Source organism: Zonotrichia albicollis, chromosome 18 (assembly GCF_047830755.1).
Source record: "Zonotrichia albicollis isolate bZonAlb1 chromosome 18, bZonAlb1.hap1, whole genome shotgun sequence".
Taxonomy (NCBI): Eukaryota; Metazoa; Chordata; class Aves; order Passeriformes; family Passerellidae; genus Zonotrichia; species Zonotrichia albicollis.
Genome location: NC_133836.1, coordinates 9,740,178 through 9,762,046, shown reverse-complemented (window position 1 = coordinate 9,762,046; position 21,869 = coordinate 9,740,178). Strand labels below are relative to the sequence as shown.

The following is a 21,869-nucleotide window of genomic DNA, read 5'->3' as shown; positions in this document are numbered from 1 at the left end:
TGGGCTCTGCTCCACTCAGCCACTTCTCTGCCCCCACCTCCTCCTCCTCCTCCTCATGGAATTGCCATCCTCTGGTTTTGCTGGCAGCCCTGGGAAAGGTCATGGAGCAACAGAGAAGGCAGATGCTGCCATCAAATTGTGTTATGCGCAGGAAACCTGCTGGGTGAGACACACCAGCCTGGTGACATTGGCCCTTCGTGGGCAAACACATCCCCAAAATGAGTTGGTTTGCACCCATGATGAAGGAAAGCTCCAGCCTGTACTGGGATCTCTGCTCCCTGTCTTCCAGATGGGCTCCAGGAGCTGGGAATGCAGAAGGGCAGCTGCACATTTCAGGTGACAAACACACGGATGTCACTTCTTTGGAAATGAGCTAAAAGACAAAACTAGCTGGTCATTGCTCTGAGAAGAATTAAGACTTTTTCAGGGAAAAAAAAAAGAGAAAGCACTGATGATTTAAAAGACAAAGGGATGAAGGGGAGAAATGCCATCCCCATACATCCACACTGCTGGAAATCTTCCAGGGACAGGAGGAAATCTGCCACTGCTGCTATTCCAAATGAAGAGATAGGTAGGGGGAAAATATATTTTAATTAGGTGACAAGTATGAAATGAGGAGAAGCAGGCTGGCTTTCACAGAAAGCAGGAGCTATTTTTGGGGTGCAGCTCCTCTGTGTGAGCATCTGCCTCCCCAGGACAGCTCTCTGGAGAACAAAGAAGGGCCACAGGTTTATGGAGTTGTATCCAAATGAGGGATAAAGGCAGGTGTGGTGTCTGCTCATCCAAGAGGGAGACTCACCACAAAAGCCCTCTAATTCCCATGCTCCATATCTTCATACACCTTTAAGGGGAGCCTTTGTCACAAAAAGCTCCTTTGGAAATGTCCAAACCTGATTCTGCTGCATTTGGTAACACACCCTCTGCCAGGCCACCCCAAAGCCTGCAGATCCCTGGCAAACCTTCTCCTGGGCCTCATTTGCTTTCCAGATGCTTTAGGGGTTGCATGAAAACACCATGGGCTTCTCCTTCTTGAGAACAGGATGTGAGCATGATTTAAAATGCCATTTCTGAGCATTTTTTGCAAAGTTTGGTTCAAGCTTAACATTACGGCTCAGCATGGCAGGAAAAAGCGGGGACAGGAAAGGGAGAGGCTGGAACAGCAGCTTAGAAACGTCTGTGGGATTCAGAAAGTGAATTTCCAAGTGAAGAGGTGGCTGATAACCCCCCAGGAAGGGCAGGCTGCTGGGAGGAGGCAGGCAGAGCTGTGGAGCAGAGCCTGCTGTGCTGGGAGGGCCGGGAGCAGGGACAGGAGCGCAGCGTCTGTCACCCGCGGGTGTGACAGCGCCAGCCCTGCCTGCTGCACTCATTTGGAGGACAGTGCTGCTCTGCCTCCACATTCCCCCTTGCCCTATTAAATACTCAAGCCAAAGAGCCTCCAGGCTGGAATCATTAGAGGGACAAAGGGTCAACAACATTAGGAGATTGATAAATATCCCTCCCTTGCAAGAGCCGGTCCCAACTGAGGATGCTCTCCGCGATGCCAGCTGCACACAAGGATTTTTCCTTCCGTGTGTGTGCATTTTGAAAGCATTGGCTGTCTCTCCCAAATGGGCAATTTCTATTTGGAGACCAGATGTATTTTTATATCAACAGGGGAGAAAAGTGGGAACTCAGCTTCCCAGTTAATAGTTCAAAAATAAAAACAATTCCACAACGATTCTGCACAGGGAACGTCAGGAAATGTTTAGTGCTTCCTTAACTGGAGTTAATTTGGTATTGCCAGTGCATCAGAGTTGCAGGGGAGGCTGAGGAGATCAAGCCAAGCCTGATGGGGCAGATCTGCAGGCACAGCATCGGGGAGCTGGGAGGAGGAGCCCCCGTGTCTGTGCTGGCTGTGGAAAATCTCCATGTGCGCTCCCACAGCAGCCGTGCTCGTTCAGAGAAAAAGACAAACACGGGAGGTCACAGGCTTTAAATGCCCAACAAAGGCAGCCTAACTATTCTATTACAAACCCATCATGTTTTATAAGATGCTTATAAGCAATTTCCAGATTACCACTCTGAGCAAAAGCGTCACTGACAGTCAGAGCTATTCAGCTCAGAGGTCTCCAGGCCCACTCCCCTCCTCTCTCATTTCACTCAGCAATAAACTCTAAGCCAATTATGAGCGTGTTTACAATATTCAGGATCCTATTCATCAATACACCGTGCATCCTCTTCCAGACGGCCAATGGAGTGTACTTGATGTGCCACTTGTGAGACAATTAAATCCCTCAAAGAGATGAGGGTGGAAAAAAAATATGAAGAAGGAAGAAGAGCTGCTTTGCTGGGAAAGAAGAAAACCCTGCTGAGAGCTGTTCCACAGGGCAGCTCTCTCCCTGCATGCTCCCCTCCATGAGCTTTGGGAGCTGTGCCCTGGGCTGGCTCTCTCCCCTCACCATAGATGGGCTGCCCATCACAGAGATTCCCATTTGTCCAGTGCAGCTGGAATCAGCCCCTGAGGGGATGAAAAGGGATGGGAAGCAAACACTGAGCTGTGCCAGTTTCCCCCAGAGAGCAGCAGTAAAGAACCAGTCAGGCCCCTCTATGTACCTTTCCATCCAAAGCCCAAAGTTTCCTTGGGAAAAAGAATAATTCAAACCCCAGGAACAAAGCCTGAGTGACTGTGCAGTGAAGCAGAGGTGAAGGCAAAGCTGCTTTGAGCAGAGCCACAGGCACAGCTCGAGGTGCAGGGAGAAGAACCAGGCTCCTGGGGGGATCCCTGCACCCCCAGCTGACCCCCAAGGGGAGGAGGGAAGCTGAGCAGAGGGAAGTTTGAGTTAGGATCAATACAGGACTAACAAAGAAACTCCATGTACTGTGTTATACAGGAGGTCAGGCTGGAAGGGATGATCTAATAGTCCCTTGTGATCCTGGATCAATGAATGCTGTCTAAAAACATAAACACAGGCTCTGGCTGGCTCCCCCCTCCTCTCTCCTTCATCTGCACTCACAGTCTGGAAAATCTGGAGTTTTGGGGGCTCATGTGGTCCCTTCCCTCCAGCAATAACATCCTGTGGGTTGTGCTTACAGCCACTCCCTTCCAGACCCTGCCCAAACCACCAGGAATCAGCAGCAGGATGAAACTCACCCTGCTCCAGAACCTCTGGCAAAGGATGAGAGCAGGATACCCTCACCAGACAGGCTGCAGTCCCCTTGTTTCTGCTAAAAGCATGGAACTTAAAGATATAGGAAAGCTTTCAAAAAATAAATGAACGAGGCAAATTCATACTACTACTGATCCTCTGGCACAGTCAGCAGGGTAAGGCTGCTCACAGGGGGCTCTCAAAACACACAGAAGAACTGGTGAACACAAGCCTTGCATGGGTTACAAATTAGGGAACAGCCACAATATGCAAAACTCCCCTAAAATCAAGGTGATGCTGGAGGTGGGACATGTGCAGAGCTTTCCTGATGTGTTAATGTTGGGTCAAAACCACCCTGTCTCACCTTGCTGCTGGCAAACCTGAAAAGTAAGCTCCTGTCCTTCTGTATTACAAGAATTTTGAGTTATTTTATCAGTTGCAACAAAACTATTTTCCCTTTAGGGTTTGGCTTGTAGGTTTTGTTGCTGCCCACATGGGGGTTTCAGCCTAGTGCAGCTTTCCTGGAAAATGCTACCAGCCCAAACCTGGGTTAAACCTCAGTGGGACAGAGCCTCCAGGCTGCCCTCCCCACCTGGGGCAGTGCCAGAAGGGCACAGCTCACCTTGGCATCCTGCTTGGTGACGAAATCCACGAAGCCAAAGCCCCGGTGGGATCCTGTTCCTGCCATTTTCTTGGGCAGCCGGACGGTCTTGAGCTCTCCAAAGGTGCTGGGGATGCAAGGAAGAGCAGGGACAGCATGAGATGGAGGCAGGAGTCACCCCTTCCCCACAACCCCTGGCAGTGCCAGCTGCACACCCACTCTGAGTGGTGTCCTGCAGCCCTGCAAGCCCCATTTCCAAAGCAAATAGCAGTTGAAAAACTCAGCTTGGATTTTAATGATCATTCTGGATATAAAACTTAACAATACAAAAAAACTTCTCTAATATAACTGCTTTGCTTCTCCTTCCCTCAGGAGATCCAGCCAGAATGCCATGCCTTGCTCAGGGTGAGCAAAGCATCTCCAGGTTAGCAGGGCTGCTCCAGACCCCACCAAAACAGATTTATTTGCACCTTTAAAGAGGGGCTGGAGTGCACAGGATACAGGCAGGACACAGAGCATGGCCCCACAGGGAATTATTCTTTTTCCAGAACAGCTCCTCCATCCCCAGAGGTGTCATCCCTCCAACTCCAGGGGATCCTGGGCATTTTTTATGATTGGATTTCCTCACTCTAACCCTTCAGCCTCTGCCATCCTGCAGCTTCTGTGCTGGAATAAACTGGTTTTATCTAAGCTTTCTGGATGTAGGAAGGGAAACAGGCGAATCCAGGAGACCACAACAACCTCCATATCCAACAGCATTTCAGACAAGTTTTGCAGTGTCAATGGAAAGCCAGGAATGGGGAGATAAGGGGGTTCCTGTCCCCCAGAAGGAATGTGTGGCTTGAGCAGCAAGGCATGGCAGCCATCCCACTTTGTCCAAAACCCTACAAAGGTTTTTTAGCCCCAAAGGCAGCACGTGCTGGACACCCCTCTCCAGTGCCATCCCCTGGAGAAATTCCAGGACAAAGCCAACGCTTTCCCTGCTGCCAAGCTCCCTCTTCTCCTCCCCTCCCCTCACACCCATTTATCAAACACATATGCACAAACTGCAGGCAATAAATATTTAATGTGGCCCAGGTCTGAAGAGATGTGTTATTTTATTTGAAAATCTCCACACAGGCGTGCATACACAAAAGGAGCCTGGGATACAGCAGTGCCAAAGAGCACCTGGGAATAAACACAGTAAAGGCCATAAACGCTCTCGTGAAATGATATAAGCTAAATCCTGGGAGTTAACCTGCTGCACTGGCAGCATGACCAGGCATTCATCCACCCAATTTCCTTAGGCAACGTGGTGTGTAAATGCACCATTATGAAGCTTCAAAATGAATCCGCACGTCTCGCGCTCGGTGCTTTCCCTCCCTCTCCCTGCTGCCCCCTCCGAGCTGGAGCCACGCAAACAAACAAACAAACCCCAGCACAGCACAGGGAGCAGCCTCAGCTGCTGGAGAGCTCGGATCCCGGGGTTTTTCCCTGGGGTAGGGGTGACAGGGACTCCCAGGATCCCTGGAGCACCTCGAATGCTGCAGCTGGGTGAAGGGAGAGGCAAGGGGACAGCTCCTGAGCCATGGGGACGCCCACCTAGCTAGGAAAAATGGGAGGTAAGGGCCATGGGCACGCTCTAGTGTCTCTCTCTCCATGAAAAATATCAAGGACATTGCCTGGGGGCAGCAGAATATTTGCTGAAGGAACAGGAGCAGAGTATTGCTCAAAGGGAGGTCTCAGACAACGCTCAGTCTGTGCACTGAAACACCAACGTGTCCTTTTGCCACCAAATCCCAGCACCCAGGGTGGCCAGGGGTACCCAGAGGAGCAGGATGGCTCTGGATTTAGAGTGCCAGGGAAGCTGTGCTGGCACACATCAGCCTGGGCAGAGCTGGGAGAAACTGGCAATTCCTTCCTCATCAGCTCAGAGCACTCCAAGCCACCCACACGTGGAGAGGAGAGGAGGGAAGGGAGGGGACACTGCTCCAGATGCACAGCAGGGCTGGCCAGGAGCTTTCCCTGGGCTTCCAGAGGGATGGATGCAGGGAATAGGCGAGGTGGAGGGGTGAGGGAAGCCGAGGGGACAGGGCTGACCCCAGAGGGGCCGTGCAGGGGAGCAGCATCCCCCCCACTGCGGCGCTAATTAGAAAACACAACACAGCAATTACCGGCGGGAGCTGCGAATGAGGCACAGCTCCGGCCTTTAATGTTCTCCTCTCTGGTGCCAGGCACAGACTCACACCTCTCCTTTCCAATTATTTCTGCTGGATTTGGGGGGAGAGAGAGGCAGAGGCAGAAGGAAACCCAATTACCCCCTGCAGTGGCAGGCTCCCTGCCCAGGGAAGCCAGAGGGAAGCCAGGTGCTGATGGCTTTGCTCCCACTGCAGCTCATCCAGCATGGCCAGGCAGGGATTGTGCATGGCAAAGGCATGGGGATGGGGATGGGAGGAGGAAAAGCATGGAGCACATCACCCAGGTGACACCAGAGCATAATGGCAAGGGAGGGAAGAAAGCTTTTCCATTAGATGTCGTGGAGCTGTTTGAAAATGTGCTGCCAGGGGCTGGGATGGCTGTGGAGTCACAGCAAGTTGGACGTGGTGGCACTGCCAGCTCCTTCCCTTTGCAGCACAGATGGAGTGAAAAAACCCACAGCAGCCCAGGCTGGGGTTCCTCTGGGTGCTGGTGCCTCTCTCCTCTCCAAGTGGGCAGAGATCAGCAATCCTGCTGCCAGCATGGCGCACAGCACCAGGCCAGGCTCCTTCCCTCCAGCAGCAAGGTTTGCAGGGAGGATTCCAGCACCAGTGAGTGTGAAACCAGAACAGTTTCTGGATTTATCCTCACTCACCCATCAATGCCTTCTCCAAGTGCTCCTGATCCCCTGCACTAGGGCTGGGGGTTGTGGGAGCAAAGCCCTTTCAGGCTTGAGACATTTGCAGTCAGCCTGGCTTAACTCGGCACAAGACTTGATCCTCAGTCCTGAAGAGCGCAGCAGCCCCCTGAGCCTGGCCTGGAGCTGGATTTCTGACAGGACACTGGGATGGGATTTCAGTGTGGCCAAGCTGTGCAGCAACCCCAAATGTCTGGTGAAACCCCCATGGAGCTGCTCACAATTAACACAGAGAGGTTTGGGGGCCAAAAGCAAAGAGTTTTGCTGCAGAGGCAGCAGGATGGCAGAGCCCCTGGTGACCAGTCATGCACACAGCTGTTCCTGGCTTGCTTCCCACAGGTCCATGAAAAATGGTGTCCCACAGCTACTCTCTGAAATCCCAGGAGGAATCAGGACCAGGAGGGGAGGGCAGAGGTGTGCAGGATGTGGCTCTGCCTGGGCTCCCCTGTCCCTGCAGGCCCTGCCAGCCAGGCTGGCAGATCCAACCTCACACCTTGCTCTCCCAGGCTTGGCACATTCTCCTGCTGTTGGCTGGGAGAGATGACAGCCTCCACAAACACTGCAACTCCTATTTCCTAAATGAGAACCTTTGTTTTGTGCCCATCCAGATTTGCTGGGAAACCAGAAAAAGCCTGTGCTGGCCCTGGCTGAGCCACAATGCACAGGGCTGCAGAACAGAGACAGCCACGAGCTCTCCTTTGACCCGTCACCCCTTCCAAGCTCAGGGTGCATCCCAGAGATGCCAGCAGGGACATCCCCTCCCTCCCATCCACAAGAGGTGCAGCATTTCTCCATGGCACTGCTGGCTGTCAGCTGCTCTCCTGCTGCTTTGGCAGCTCTTCCAGCTGCCATCCTGCTTCCCTGGCTGAACACAGGCAGGAAAAGGAGATTTCTCCTCCTCACCGCAAGCTGGCTGCAGGTCAGAGGAACATCACTCCTTGGGATTGTAATTATATCCTTCTGGCACAGGCCAGCTGGGAGGCAAGTCCTTTGCCTGCTAATTACAGGACATTATATTGCTATTAAGGAGCACATTCCAGCTCAGGACACAACCCATGGCTCACCTGGCTTTGCCTGGTCACCAGAAGGAGCCTGCACATCCTTCCAACATAGCCCAGAGGCCATGGGACAGAGGAGAATGGGCAAGTGGGCTCCAGAAAACCTCTTCCCTTCCCTTCCTTCCTCCCTGCTCCCCAGAAAACCCCACAGCTCCAGGCAGCAGTGAAGGATGCTCGTTCATGGGACAGATCAAGGTGAAACTGGAATCAGAGTGGTTTACTTGGAAGAAACCTTAAAGTTCATCCTGTTCCACCTCCTGCAATGGCAGGGACACCTTCCACCATCCCAGGGGGCTCCAAGCCCTGTCCAGCCTGGCCTTGGGCACTGCCAGGGATGGGGCAGCCACAGCTTCTCTGGGCACCCTGGGCCAGGGCCTGTCCCCCCTCACAGGGAACAATTCCTTCCAAAGAAATTATAAACATCTCTCCAGCTGAGAAGTTTTCCCTCCATTTCAGCCCCTCCCCTGTCTCAAAGAGCAGTATTTAAACTGCAAAATCCTTGGGACAGGCCAGACCTGTCCATCCCTGATGGGCATTTTCAAGTCCCAAACACAGAGATGTGTTCATCTGACTTGATCTTGATGCACCCCAATCCACGAGCTGGTCAAGGACTCTTGGGTTGCCATGTTCTGAGGGGGAAAGCACAATAGGAGGAAAGCACAACAAACACCATGAATCTGTCCACTGCCAAAACCACAGAACATCTCGGAAAACAACCACAAAAATCACCCTGAGTGTTCTGCAGATGTGTACAGAGGTCCCACTGCACAGAGCAGTCCTAAATCCCCCTCTTTGGTTTATATTCCTTCAAGAAAAACAAAACAGCAAAACCACGCTGAAAAAACTGACGATGAAAACCTTTCTGAAGGCTGCCAACCCTCTCCTGGGTTGCCACCATCTCCTCCTCCTGCTCTCCTCTTGCTGCCTTGCTCTCTCCAGCCCTGCCCAGCTCCCCCCCGGCAGCCCCAGGCCGGAGCTCAGGCAGATGAGGCAGCAGCGTGACCGCTCATCCCAAACGCCTCTGGGCAGGGATGAGGAGTCCAAAAGAGCCACAAATCCTTCCCTCCCCTCCCTGCACAGCCTCAGCCCCAGGAGCAGGCTGCAGCCACATGGAATTCACTCAATCCCTTATTCTTTTTCCCCCAAACAGGACCTTCCCCCTCCAGAAGGCCCCGCCACACTCTGCCTCTGAATTTGCTGATTAAAAGGGGGAAGGAAATAAAATACAGTAATGGTCCTTTTTTTCTTTCTTCCTCCTGGAGGAAGGCAGGACCCTGGCAAATGGTTTTGCCCCTGGGCTGAGCCATGGCCAGTTGCACCCCCTGCATGAGGGAGTTAATGGAATCCGCAGCAGAAGGGCCCTCCCGCCTCCCGCTCCAGGACTTCAGCTGACTCCGGGATGGCTAATCCCATTACAAGAAAATAACGTGGATAATTCAAGCTAATGAAATCGTTACAAGAATGTGGACAGCCAGGGGTGGACATTCAGAGCCAATTTAACACTCCTTGGTGTTGTTATCCCCAGCACAGGAAATAGCTGAAAAGGAGGAAAGGAAAGGGAAGGAGGGAAGAAAAAAGCCTTCCTCTCTTGTTAGCTTAAATCCTGTTAGAGAGTTCAGGAATTATCTGGCACCCATCTCCCCTATTACCATTATCAGCAGCAGCATCAATAATGTCTCCTTCACCTCTGGAAATCAGCAAATGAAGGCACAAGGTGGGAGGGAACCTCTGGATCCTGGAGCTCAGACTGTGGCTCCCTCCAGCTCTGGTGGAGGGGTTTGGAGCAGAGCAGGGGAGCAGCATGCCCCTGGCCCACATCAGGAAGCAAAGCTGATCCTTCATTCATGTCCTGCTGGATAATCAAAGCTCCAGCAAAATCTGTGTGAAAAGCCAGGGGGACACGGGACAGCCACGTCTGCACCTTGCTCTTTACCATGGATCATCAGTTTTTCCAGTTTCCTCTTTGCCCAGGAGCATCATCTTTGTTTGGAGGCCCCTGATCTGCTGCTGCAGCACAACTGGGTTTTGCTTTGTGTGATTCCTCTTTTTCCTTGTGCTGCTGCCTGTCCAGGCTCAGCTGCTCTGTGGATCCTTTCCTGAGCCCGGTTTTCTGTCCTTGAGGCTCCTGGGGCAGGGCCAAAGCCAGGCTCCCATCACTGCAGCATCTCACACACTCCCTGGAATAACATTGCTGCTGGTCCCAGCTCTGGACTTCCCTCCTCATGGAGGAAGTCCATGAGATCCACTAGAAAACAACTCCAGCCTTTGGATTGCCCTCACTCCCTTGGTGAAAAGCTCCAAGTTTAGTTCTTCCTGGATTTATCTAATTTTGGCACAGATCTCCAAGAATTATTTAGAAGCCAAACACCACAACTACTCCAAGTGCCAGGGACTATGTGGACATGGATGTGTTTCTTCCAAGGAGCTGGGAATTGACCCACAAATCCCATTTTTAGTGGAAAATGGCAGCAGCCTCCCTTGGAGCTCGTGGCAAAGCAGGATCAGGAACACAACAGCTTTGGCCCCAGAGCAGGAGGCAGCCAGGGGATGGATCTTCCCTCTCCTCAAGATGCTGGATCAAGAGGCAGTGGCTGCTTCCTGTGGCTTAACTGGCTTGTTTAAAAACACAGCAAAACATTTTATCCCTTCTCGATTTATTTTCCTTAACAGTTGCTTATGAGGGACCTTATCAAAAGCGTTCTGAAATTCCAAGCAAATTAGTCATTAGGCAGGTTTTCAGAACAGTAATTAGGCCACTCCATGCCCCTGATGTATTATTTACCTGAGAAGATCTACATAATTAGGGCTCTTCTTTATAACTGGTATTACACACACTAAATTCTACTCCAGTCTATCGTGTAATTACGCAATTAGGCCGCACGCTAAACAGAAACCAATCCTGAAAACCAAGCAGAAAGAAAAAAAAAAAACAACCACCCAACAGTAATTATTATTTTTTTAAATCCTCCATCAGCAGCACAGCAGCAAGTCTTAAAATTTTAATATCCCACCACTTAAGTAATTTCTAAGCAGGTGCTGCAACCAGGTTTGGTTTCTTAATTTTGCTGTGTTTAATCCGACTTTGGGAGGTTTTAACACGGGGAGAGATCAGCTTTAAAGGCTGGTGGGAAAAGGAGCCTTTCCCTTGCTGGATTTGCTGTGCTGGTGGCAGCAGCATCATGTCCCTGCACCTCCCTTTGCAGCTCCTCAGCCCCCTGCTCCTCCCAATCCAGGCTGATTTTCCAGCTCCAGCTGCTCTGTGTGACTGTCACAGTCGCTCTGCCCTCCAGAGCCGGCTCCCACGCTGGAATTGTAGTGTGGAAAAAAGGAATGAGAGCCCTGGAGCCCCTGCAGCAGGAGCTGGGATGTGCAGAGCCCCACCCAGCAGCCTCACACACCTTTAGGATGGAGAGATGGGCATCTCTTGATTTGTTCCCATCTTTTTTTCTGGTCTGACTGCAAAGCAAGATCCCATAATGTGCCTCCCTATGGATATTGCACATGCCCTGCTTTGTTTCCTGCTCCTTGCTGATGGAAGAGCCTGCACCACTGGGGTGGGAAGTATTTTTTAAATCCACTTCTTGCTATAAATCTATTTTAGACTTGGTGACATCAAGGAGAAGCAGCCAGGACTCACTGACACCTCCAGGAGAAGACACCTGCCTATTCTCCACGTTTATTTCCGTGCTTTAAAGACAAGGATGATTCACTGGCTGATGAAAGCAGGAACAGATTTCCTCCAGAAATTTCACACCTCAATGCCCACAATTCCAGTTCCTAAGGGCCAGGGGAAGGTGCAGAGCTGGTACAGGGAACACCACAAGCTTTAGGAAGCTCTGGATTCAAGCAGCACTGCTGAACTTGAACACTGACAAGAGCTGGGGAGTTCAGAGCCACCCCAAAAGAGTTTGAGGATTTAAGGATAACTGGTGGGTGTGTGGTGGAAGAGGTCACCCCAAAGCAGGATGGAGGTGGAAAATCCCACTTTAATATTATTTAGGTTTTGTTGTTGCTTTTCTTCTCCTGGGCAATCTTAGAGAGCTCTGAGCTTGTTCTGGTCACAGCAGGGCTCTGGTCCCCTCTGCTGTCACTCTCAAATCCCCTCATTTCACCTATCCAGCATCTTCCTTCTTAATCCTACTAGTAATACTAGTTACTCCTAATAGTAATTACCTTTTTTTTTTAAATTTTTGCAGGGAGAGACAAAAGACATTCAAGCCTGGAGGAGAAAGGAGCAGCTCTATCAGGACATCTTCCCCCACAGCACCTCCCTGGAGCACAGCAGGGCCAAACCCTGCTGCCCTGGCAGCTGAGGTGTACAAATGCAGCAGTCACCTACAGACCCCTCTATCCCAACCCTCAGGGAATCTCAATCCTTGCACAGCCTCCAACAAGAGCCCCCAATGCCTGCAAAGCCTTTCTCAGAGCTCACACTCCTAAGCCACAATTCTCCCAGCACGCAGCACCTTGCAGGACCAGGGCTTAGGAGCCACCAAGTCACTGCCCTAATCACCAGAGGGTCAGCATTTCAAAGGAACCTGCAGCTCCCACAGAGCTGAGATTTGGGGATTTATCTCTCCTGGGCTCTTTTGAAAATCCTGATCAGAGTGCAGCTCTGGTCAAAAAAAAAAATAAGTTATGCTAAAAATAGTGCTCACAGGAGGGTCTGGTGCAAATCTCTGCTCCTGGAGGATTCTTATGAGTCAGCTCCTTTCAAAGACAAGAGGAAATTTGTATAGCTAGCAACTGGGAAACACAGAAGAAACCCAAAAGTGTACCCAGGGCATCCTTTGGAGAAGGCAGCCTTGCTGTTAAGATACCAGCTGCATCAACAATCCAAAACATAAAGAAATACCTTATATTCAGCTGTAGAACCTCCTGCACTGAGCTGGGGAATAAATATAGAAGCAATGAGATATTTATAGGCACACAGCTATTTTAACACAGCTCTGCTTTAAAGAGAATCCTTATTTAAGTCTTGTCCCTGTAAAGCTGCAGGATGACTTAGAAAAATAACCTGATTAATTATTTTCATCAGGGGAACAGAGAAACACAGAGGGGAGATCAAATGCACGCAAGCGCAGCGGGAACGCGGGAGCTGAGCTGGAGGCTCAAACACAGCCAGGCTGTGAGCTCTCCTGAGCTCAGGATTGTCCCCAGAGCCCAGGCTGGCCACATGGGACACCTGCCAGGGCTCAGAGCAAGGCCAAGCATTCAAAGCAGGCACAGAGCAGCTCCTTGGTGAGGCAGGCTGGGAGCCACCACGCTCCAGAGACACAACAGCCCATCTTCTGCTCCTGCTGGAAAAGCCCTGGGAGCAGAGGTGGCTTTTCACTGCTAACAGCCCAATTTACCCATCCTGTGCCCAAACTGGAGGTGTGGCTGCTGCCCCAAGCTACAATGGTGGCTCTCCTCAAGCCCCAGGACTTTGGTCACCCCTTGCCAAGCTGCCATGGCCACAGCAAAGCTCAGAGGCCACTCTGCACCGTGGGATTTGTCTTCACAGGTCACCTGGAAAAGTCCCAAAAGACAGGGAGTGACTGGTGCAAGCACTGCCTGAGCCACCACGGGGTTCAGTGATGATGTTCCCACTCCATTTCATGGAAAGCTCATTGCTCTCCACCCGTCTCAGAAAGTGCAGGATGAGAGGACAGAGATTCCACAGGATCCCTGGATGGTTTGGGTTGGAGATCATCTAAGCCCAGCCACCCTGCCAAGAGCTCCAAGTGTGGCCATAATGAGAGAAAAGGGAAGGGATCATCCTTCCAGCCACAACAACAACAAAATGCAAGCACACACCTGGAAAAAAGGTGAGATGAGTTCTAGGGGTGAGAACAATCCAAATGGCAGGGACAGAGCGGAATGTCTGCCATGGAGAGTGAGCTGCAGCCAGGATGGGCTCAGCAATGCTGAGCCTGTGTGGGAGCTGTCACAGGCCCAGCTGATGGCAGTAAGTCCCTGCAGAGGTGACAGCTCTGGCAGATGCACTGAGCAACAGCAGAAAAGGGGGAGAAATCAGACAGGAGGCAAAGGCAGCTCAATCTTCACAGGCAGAGCTGGGCTGTGCTCGCTGGTGTTAAAAAAGGGAGGCAAGTGGTTAAAAAACAACTTTTAAGCAGCATCCTTGCTGAGCACAGGTAGGGCAGGGCAGGCTGGCAGCTCCCCTCCCTCCCTCCTCCAGACCTCCCTGCTGCAGCAGACCCAATTTCATGGGGTTTTTGCACAAGCAGCGGGGTGGAAAATGATCATCGGGAGGCAGCGCACGGCGCTCCCCACATCCCCCTGCAAGGTGAGCAACCCCAGCCCCACCTGGGCGAGGAGAGAGGCACCAGAGAGCTCCCAAAAAGGCAGCCATGGGTGAGGACGAGGGGCTGCCATGGTGGGGATGAGGGGCAGCCACGCTCCCCCCAGCCCTGTCACCCTCCTGGCTGCTGCCGGCACAGACAGCGCAGTCCTGCGTGACAGCGTGAAATTAATATGATTTTGGGGGAAGCTGGCAGTGAGTAATGAGCAGCTGAAACACCTCATCCCCACCCCCTCGCCCTCCCCAGACTCTTTTAACCCTTCAGCTGCTGGCATGGCATCAAAGAGTGGGAAGAGCAAGAGCTGGGTTAAAGAGAAGTAGGGAAGAGCCATGGAGCACACCTGAAATGGGATTTGCAGGGTGGATTTTGGCACAAATCTCAGTGGTGCTGCCTGTGAACAGCCCCAGCCTGTTGAGATGCTGAGACTGGCACCCTTGGGCTTGGAAAAGTCATTATTGCTGCTTTTCCAAGTGAGGTTTCACAAAGAGATGCCCAAAAAAATGAGGGGCTGAAGGAGACCCAAGGCTGTCCTCCAAACACCCCAGAGCCCACCCAGGAGGGGATAACCTGATGTGCACAGACCACAGACGGGCAGCAGAACAAAAAGTGGTTTTCCAGCTTCCCTGGTACCTAATAAATGGGAATATGGGCAGAAAAACCATCCCATCTTCACAGGCAGCTGATGTGAATCCCTGGATGCCTGGTAGGGGTCAGTCCCACAACAGCACCTTCCTCAGAGGATGAGGCTCAGCAGCTTCCCCCTGGACTTAATTGCAGCAAATTTAAGATCTCCTGTCCTCTGCCAGATGCCTGGAAGTGCTCAGGATACTGCTGGGGGAGGAGGAAAGAGAGGTGAGAAGACAGATGGTCATCCTGATCTGCCTTAACTTGATTTCTTCAGGAAAAACAAGGGGCAGACAGAAATGCTGCTGGTGCCAGCAGCTGCAGAAGCCAGCACAGTTCAAAGGCCTTGGGCACAGGCAGAGCCTCAGGGGAGGTGAGAGACTCTGGAATGGAAGGGCTTTAATTGCAATCACATCCCAAGGCTGAAAAATCTCCCAGATTGGGAGAGGGAGAAAGGCTGCAGCAGGCATGAGGTTAAAAAAATAATGATGCAAACAGAGATGCAAATAAAGGACACGATGTCATCGTGAGGAGAAAGCTGTGATTCATTAGAGGCTTGTTCAGGACCTTCTCGTGAAGTGAGACTGAAAAATACCCACACAAGTGAAAGGCAGGGGGGGTGGATGGATCCACATCACCAGCAAAGAGCTGCAGCTAACAAATCCAACAGACAGAGGAATTTTAAGAGCAAGGAGATAATCATCTTGGCTGTACCTTAATGAAAGGCTGAGACACAGGCTCAAAAGTTAGTCCAGTGAAATTTCAATGTTATAGATTGTGCAGTGCCCCAGCTGGCAGCCCCCAAAGGGCCAACTCTGGGAATGAACAAGAACTGGCCACAGTATAAGGCAAAAAAAGAGAGAAATCCATGTTTTTCTTTTCTTAGACACACACAGACTCTTAATTCAGACAAAAAGACACCTTGTAACACTAAGAACCCTGAGTGGGTGATTTCCAGGACACAGCACAAGCAAGCTTTGCTTTTCTCCCTATGGAGAACCACCTGCCCACATCTGAAATTTTTTTGCACTGAAAAAACGGCAAAAAGCCCAAAGCAGAACCCCAGAGTGGCATTTGAACAAGACATTCCAAAAGCAGCCCCTTCCCCAGCTCACTCCACCTCCCTGAGCCCCTCCACGCTGCTGAGCTGAGGAATTTGTGTGGAAAACTAATTAAAGTTCCCTTGGGAAGCTTGGCTGGATGCCCTGGAGAGAGGTGGCAGGAGTCAGGAGAGAGCAGCCCAGAAATTCCCTTCATTTGCACAGGACAAATCCAGGTGTTGGGTGGGCAGAAAAGGGATCTGGAGTACATGGAGAGCAGAAAAGGGGGAAAAAATAAATACAAAAATCAAATATGTAATGAATATTCAAACCCAGGAAAGGGATGTGCTGAAAAAAGAAAATCTTCCTTCTGCTGTTGGGAAGAGCCACCTTTTAAAGCAACTTTGCTAAGATAACACAGAGTTAAACATTTCCTTATCTATGTTAAACACCTTTATGATTCAGACTGAAAAACAGCACTGCAAACCCATTTCCCTCTCCCCCACCCCATGGCTCTCTTTGGAGAGTGGCCAAATTAAAGTGGCCACTTCCATTTCTGGCCTCTGAATATCAACCCAATTCTGCTGTGTTTGGGTTTCCAGCACACAAGGAGAAGATTTGAAAAAGAGGGAGGGGAAAAAATAAATAAAAAGAGTTTAATTTATGCTGTTTGAAAAAGAGAAATAAAGCAGCCCAGCAGATTCCTGCATTCCTGGTGCACATTCCTGCAAGCTGCTTCCCAAAAATCTCCTGCACTCTGTATTTTCCTGTGCCACACTGCAGTTTGGGCATGGGAACATCAGGATCCAGGGATGCCCCTGGCACCTGTGCAGGACATCCAGGGCACACAACTCACAGGGCTGGAAGAGCAGAGGTGGCTCAGGGGCAGCTGTGCCAGGGGTTCCCCACCCTCATGGGGGAATTCTTTCCCAATATCCCATCCAGCCCTGCCCTCTGGCATTGGGAGCCATTCCCTGTGTGCTGTCCCTTGTCCCAAATCCCTCTGCAGCTCTCCTGGAGCCCCTTCAGGCATTGGAAAGGGCTCTGAGGTGTCACTGGAACCTTCTCTCCTGCATCTCCCAGCTCCTCCATCAGCTCTGGGGTCTCCTCTGGCCTCTCTCTAAGAGCCCCACATGTGCTGTGTTCCCCTGGCACAGCACAGACAGACTGACAGCCAACAGTGGGACAGAGGGGAGCCATCAGCCAGGCAGCTTCCTTTCATCCAAAACCAGACACTTCCAAAGGTGCAATCCTTGTGAGAACCTCCAAACAGCAAGGGTGGGACCCCACAGCCAACAGGGGACAGGGACAGAGGAGGAAAAGCCTCAATCCAGAGGAGGATCCTGCACCCCCAGAGGCACCAGGCAGACACTGAGCAGCCCTGAGCTCTGAGGTGTCACTGGAACCTTCTCTCCTGCATCTCCCAGCTCCTCCATCAGCTCTGGAGCCTCCTCTGGCCTCTCTCCAACAGCCCCACATGTGCTGTGTTCCCCTGGCACAGCACAGACAGACTGACAGCCAGCACTGGGGCTGAGCCCTTCAGCCAGGACAGAGGGAGCCATCAACCAGGCAGCTTCCTTTTATCCAACACCAAACTCAAACACATCCAGAGGTACAGTCTTTGTGAGAACCTTCAACAGCTGTGGGTGGGAGCCCACAGCCAACGGGGAACAGGGACAGAGGAGGAAAAGCCTCAATCCAGAGGAACATCCTGCACCCCCAGAGGCACCAGGCAGCCACTGAGCAGCCCAGCACAGCCCTGGCATTGCAGTGAGGAGCTGGATGTGAGTACAGGCACCACATCCCCTGTGCCAGCACCCTCAGGAGCAGCCATGACCCAGTACCCTGAAGCTCCTGGCCCAGAGCTCCCAGCATGGGCTACCCTGAAATGTAGTTATCCCTAAGGAGAGGCCAAAACAAAGCTTGGGAACCCAGCCCTGTGCTGGAAACCCCAGAGCACAGCCACACTGGGATGCCAAGCAGCACGTGGAGACCCCTGGCATGGCAGCAGGGGCTGGGGAGGCTTTGGAGAGCTCATGGCCTCACCTATTTCCTGCAGAACATGGTGTGGTGACCCACCCAGCACCACATCGAACTCAGAGGCACCTCCCAGCTGCCACTACACCTCTGAAACACCACCTGCTCCCAAAGTGCTGTCTGTGGCAGGTGTCCTGGCAAGGTGCAATTCCAGAGCCCTTCCAGTCCTCAGGGGAGGCCAGCAAGGTGTTTCCCAGGCCCTGGTCTGCTTCCCCAGGGGTTTCTGCTTCTCCCAGACTCAATTTTGGGCACTCCCTTCTTGCAAGCAGAGGTGTCAGCACTGCAGGGGAGTTCAGGGAATCATTGCCCTGCTCTGCCTGCTCCTTCTGCCACATCAGCAGCTCTGTCCTGCCCCAGATGTGCCAGCACCAACCACCTGCAGCCCCTGTGCTACCCCAGCATCCCTCACAGCCCCCAGTATTTCTGCAGCTGTCCCCAAGCCCTTGAGCCACTGCCTGGAGACAAGATTCAAGCAGTTAAGAAGCAGCAGCAATCAGTTTTGAGTCATTTCTAACACAACATTTGAGGTTTTAAAAGTGAAGCCCAGCAATCCTGGCAGCACTGGGCATTCTGTTTGCATGGAATGCTCTAATTAACTCTGCCCAGCTCTTGCTTAACAAACTCACATGTTTCTCCTCAATTTTTTTTCCCTCCTCTTGTGTCTTTCACCAGCACAGATTTTCCACATCTTCAACAGGAGGAAGGAGAAATTGTCTCCAGTCATGTAGACTCCATTACTGGCAGAAAGGTGTGAACAGCAAGCATGTCTGGCAGAAGGATTCATTATCCCACCGTGTCCTTTATAATGGGAAATGAAAAGCCCATTCTGGTAACTACACTTTATTATAATAGGTCAGAAGAAGTGAAAGGCATCATCTTATAAAATTAACTTCATAAAGATTGCCTTAAAAAATAAAAAAAAAAATCTCTCTGCCAGTTTATCCACTGCATCTCCCTGAGATTTTTTTCTCCCTGCAGAGATTTTTTTCTTCTCTCAGAAAGGGCTGACTCCCAAGTCTTGTCCCACTTCACTTTTTCCTCCTCATCAGGCCCAGATATTTGCTTTGCCAGATGCAATAAATGCCATGTCTTTGTCAAGACAAAGAAAACAGTCAGCAAAGGAGTTAAAATGAAAAGAGACACCCACCCCAAAGGTCTCTGCAAGAAGCAGTGTTACTTTCTGTGCAGGAAAGTCAGGCTGTGCAGATAAGTGCCCCTGATAACCTGTTCTGTGCCCTGCAATACCTTCCAATTGCTCTTCTGCTCACTGCTTCTTTAGGCAAACTAAAGCTAATGATAATTTTGTGATTTAACAGCTTTGTGCAACGTGTCTGACTGCAGTTCCTGAGAGATGATAAACCACCTGAGTCCTGATCTCCTCAGCTAACTGGAACTAACAATTGCTGCAAATTCCAGAGAAATCAAAGATAAAACCAAAATTCTAAGTTCTCAGATATATCCTGCAAAGAAAAGAAACAACTTCATCTCCCAAACACATAACTCCAAAAACTCCATCCTTTGGTGGGATGAGTAGCAGCTCTGCCAAACTCCAAGCACACCCTGGACTGACTCCATCCCCCAGGTTGCCTTGGATTGGGCAGGAATCCTTTAGGAAGTGTTTTTCTAAATTTTATCATTCCCTTTCTGAGGAAAATGAAACCCCCATCTCCTCAAAACATTATAAATCACTTGCAAACAGCCTGATTTTCCATCTTCGTGGAGTTGGGAAAGGAGGGTGGAAGGGGATGCTCTGAAACAAAGAGTTAATTGGAACTCCCAATGAAGGCTGCATGGATCTCATGTGATAGATTCTTAGAGGAGCCCAATTTTCAGAAATTGCCAGGGCTCCAATCTGTGAAAATGTGGCCTTTCACAGATCTCCAATTCAGCTTGCCACATCTAGAGTTCCTTCTGAGAAAAAAAAAAACAAGTCTTGCCATAAAAGCCCCACAATTTGGTAGGAAAAATTAGAATTAGCAGCCTTCATGGGATAGCAATCCCTTTGTCTCTCCTCCCCTAACTGTGGCTCTTTGCTAAGAACTAAGCACCATTTACCTTTTGTTATTTTTCCAGGTAGTAAAGAGAAGAGTAGGATCTAATCAAGAACAAAAATAGGTGAAAAAAACACACCCACAAAAGCTAAATCTTCACACCTCGCCCAAAAGCAGCCCCTATAATTGAACAGCAGTTCTCCCTCTGAAGAAGATAGGTGTTATCTTAAAAAAAAAAAAAAAGATAAATAAATCTCTTGAGGGTGCAAGAGAGGGCAGAACCTCCAGGAGAACGTGGCAGGACATGCTCTGAACCAGTGTCACCCCCCAGCAAAGCCACAGGGGCTGGGCTGGGAGCAGGGAGCACCTGAGGCCTGCTAATGGAACTGCTAAAATGGGATTATTTTGCAGGCAGAGGATCTGAGCTGCTGATCAGAGCATTCCTGACTCCCCCCAAACCCCTTCATGAAGCAGCACCTTTCTGCAGTGCAGGGAACAAAGCCTGCTGGCCCCACATTCCAGAGTGAAGAAGTTCCTCCAGGCTGCTGCAGGAGCACAGGCAGTGCTGCAGGGCAAGGCTGAACGTTTCAGTGACGGATTCATAAAAAAACAAGATCCAAAAGTGTAAAACCAGCCTGGGCAGGGATCCCTGAACTGCCACAGCAGGGCAGGTACAGCAGCTTGAAAAATCCACTCTCCAGAGCACCCAGCTCCCTTGGTTTGTGCTCCAGGGCCACCTAAACCTCCTGTGGGGCCATTTGAGAAGGGGGACTGAGCACCTTGACAAAGCTCAAAACATGGAAATATTTGTTTTGGGGTGAAAAATAAATATATCTACACACATATAATGTGTCACAAATATTTTTGAACAATATTGGCATAATCTATGTATTTTTCTGGGGTAACGCATACAGATACATAGATTCTGTGTGGATGTATATAATGTGTGTGTACATAAAATAAATACACACATATAAACTGAATAGTTATTCCTAATTTAATATTTATAAATTAATATTTATTTATTGTGAAATTAATATTTATTTAAAATTCATATTTCTTGATTTTTCTGCTGCTGCAGGGCTGGAAGGTGGCTCTGGAGCAGGGGAAACAATAGGGAAGATGCTCACCCTGTAAAACCTGGGGCCTGGGGCTGTCACCCTGTGTGCTGATCAGCCTGGCTGAGTGGCCTGGTGGTCCCCAGGCTGGCTGTCCCTTGCTGTCCCCAGGCTGGCTTTCCTGGGCAGGCTAAGAGTGCCCCCTGCAGCCCTGCCAGCCCTTCCACTGCCAAAGGACTGCTTGCCATTGCCAATAAATCCCCAACAAAAGCCAAACTAAGGCAGGTTCCTAAAGGCAGAGCAAGCCCAAAGCTCCAGAGCTGACTGAAGGGCACAAACAAAGCAATGCAGGAGGGTGAGGTGCTGGTTGTGTCAGGTTTGGGCTGCTCCAGAGGACAGGAGTGAAAGGAATGTCCCCCCAAGCTGCTGATTTTGTTTTGAGGATAAACCCAGCTCTGAACATCCCAGGTGAATGAAAGGGAAGCTCTGAGAGTGCTGTCACCAGCTGGAAGCTGCAAAATCAATCAGATGCTCCCCTGCCCCTCCTCTCCACAGCTCTGAGGTGCCAGACAAGACAGGAGGGAAAAATCCCACACCAAAAACCCCCCACAGGCTCTGTGCCTGTGATGTACAAACCCTCCCGGTGCCTTGAACTTCACCTCAGCCCCGGCTTTGCTGGCTCCAGCTTTACGAGGGTCACGGCTCTGGCTGGGAGTGTTGGGATTTAAATTAGCAAAGCTCCACGTGCTGAGGAAACTCAGCATGGCACTGGCAGCCCAGGGGCTCTGCCTGGATCCCTCAGGGCAGAACTGAAGCAAAATGCTTCAAGAAAAACCTTTTGCTCTTCTAGAGGCATCTCGTTGTTGTGACCGTCATCACACCCCTGTCCAAAAGCTAAGTCATGCTTTGCCTTTGGTGAAATCCCTGGAATTCATCCCAAATGAATCCCTGGAATTCATCCCTCACAGCCTGCAAGGGAGCAGCCTCCCAGCCACACAGGAGCCACATCTTGACATAAATAAAGGAGGTGCAATTCCATCAAGACAGGGAAACACAAAAATCGCTGCCAGGGGCTTTGCGCTGCGTGGTCTGAGCAGGTTTTAAAGGGTTAAGGAAAGAAATGTCCCAGAAATGTGACAAAATCACCCAACTTCTGCT

The 21,869-nt window shown here is 50.8% G+C and overlaps 1 protein-coding gene across 2 annotated transcripts in view; it reads right to left on the bottom strand.

Annotated features, from left to right (window-relative positions):
* Nucleotides 1-21,869, bottom strand: part of RBM19 (RNA binding motif protein 19) — a 53,129-nt gene that overhangs the window by 14,890 nt on the left and 16,370 nt on the right. For both annotated transcript variants that reach the window (XM_005493702.4, XM_026797248.2), the window contains exon 22: nucleotides 3,748-3,853. In XM_005493702.4, coding sequence (XP_005493759.2) covers nucleotides 3,748-3,853 — 106 coding nt within the window. The remainder of the gene's footprint in view (nucleotides 1-3,747; nucleotides 3,854-21,869) is intronic.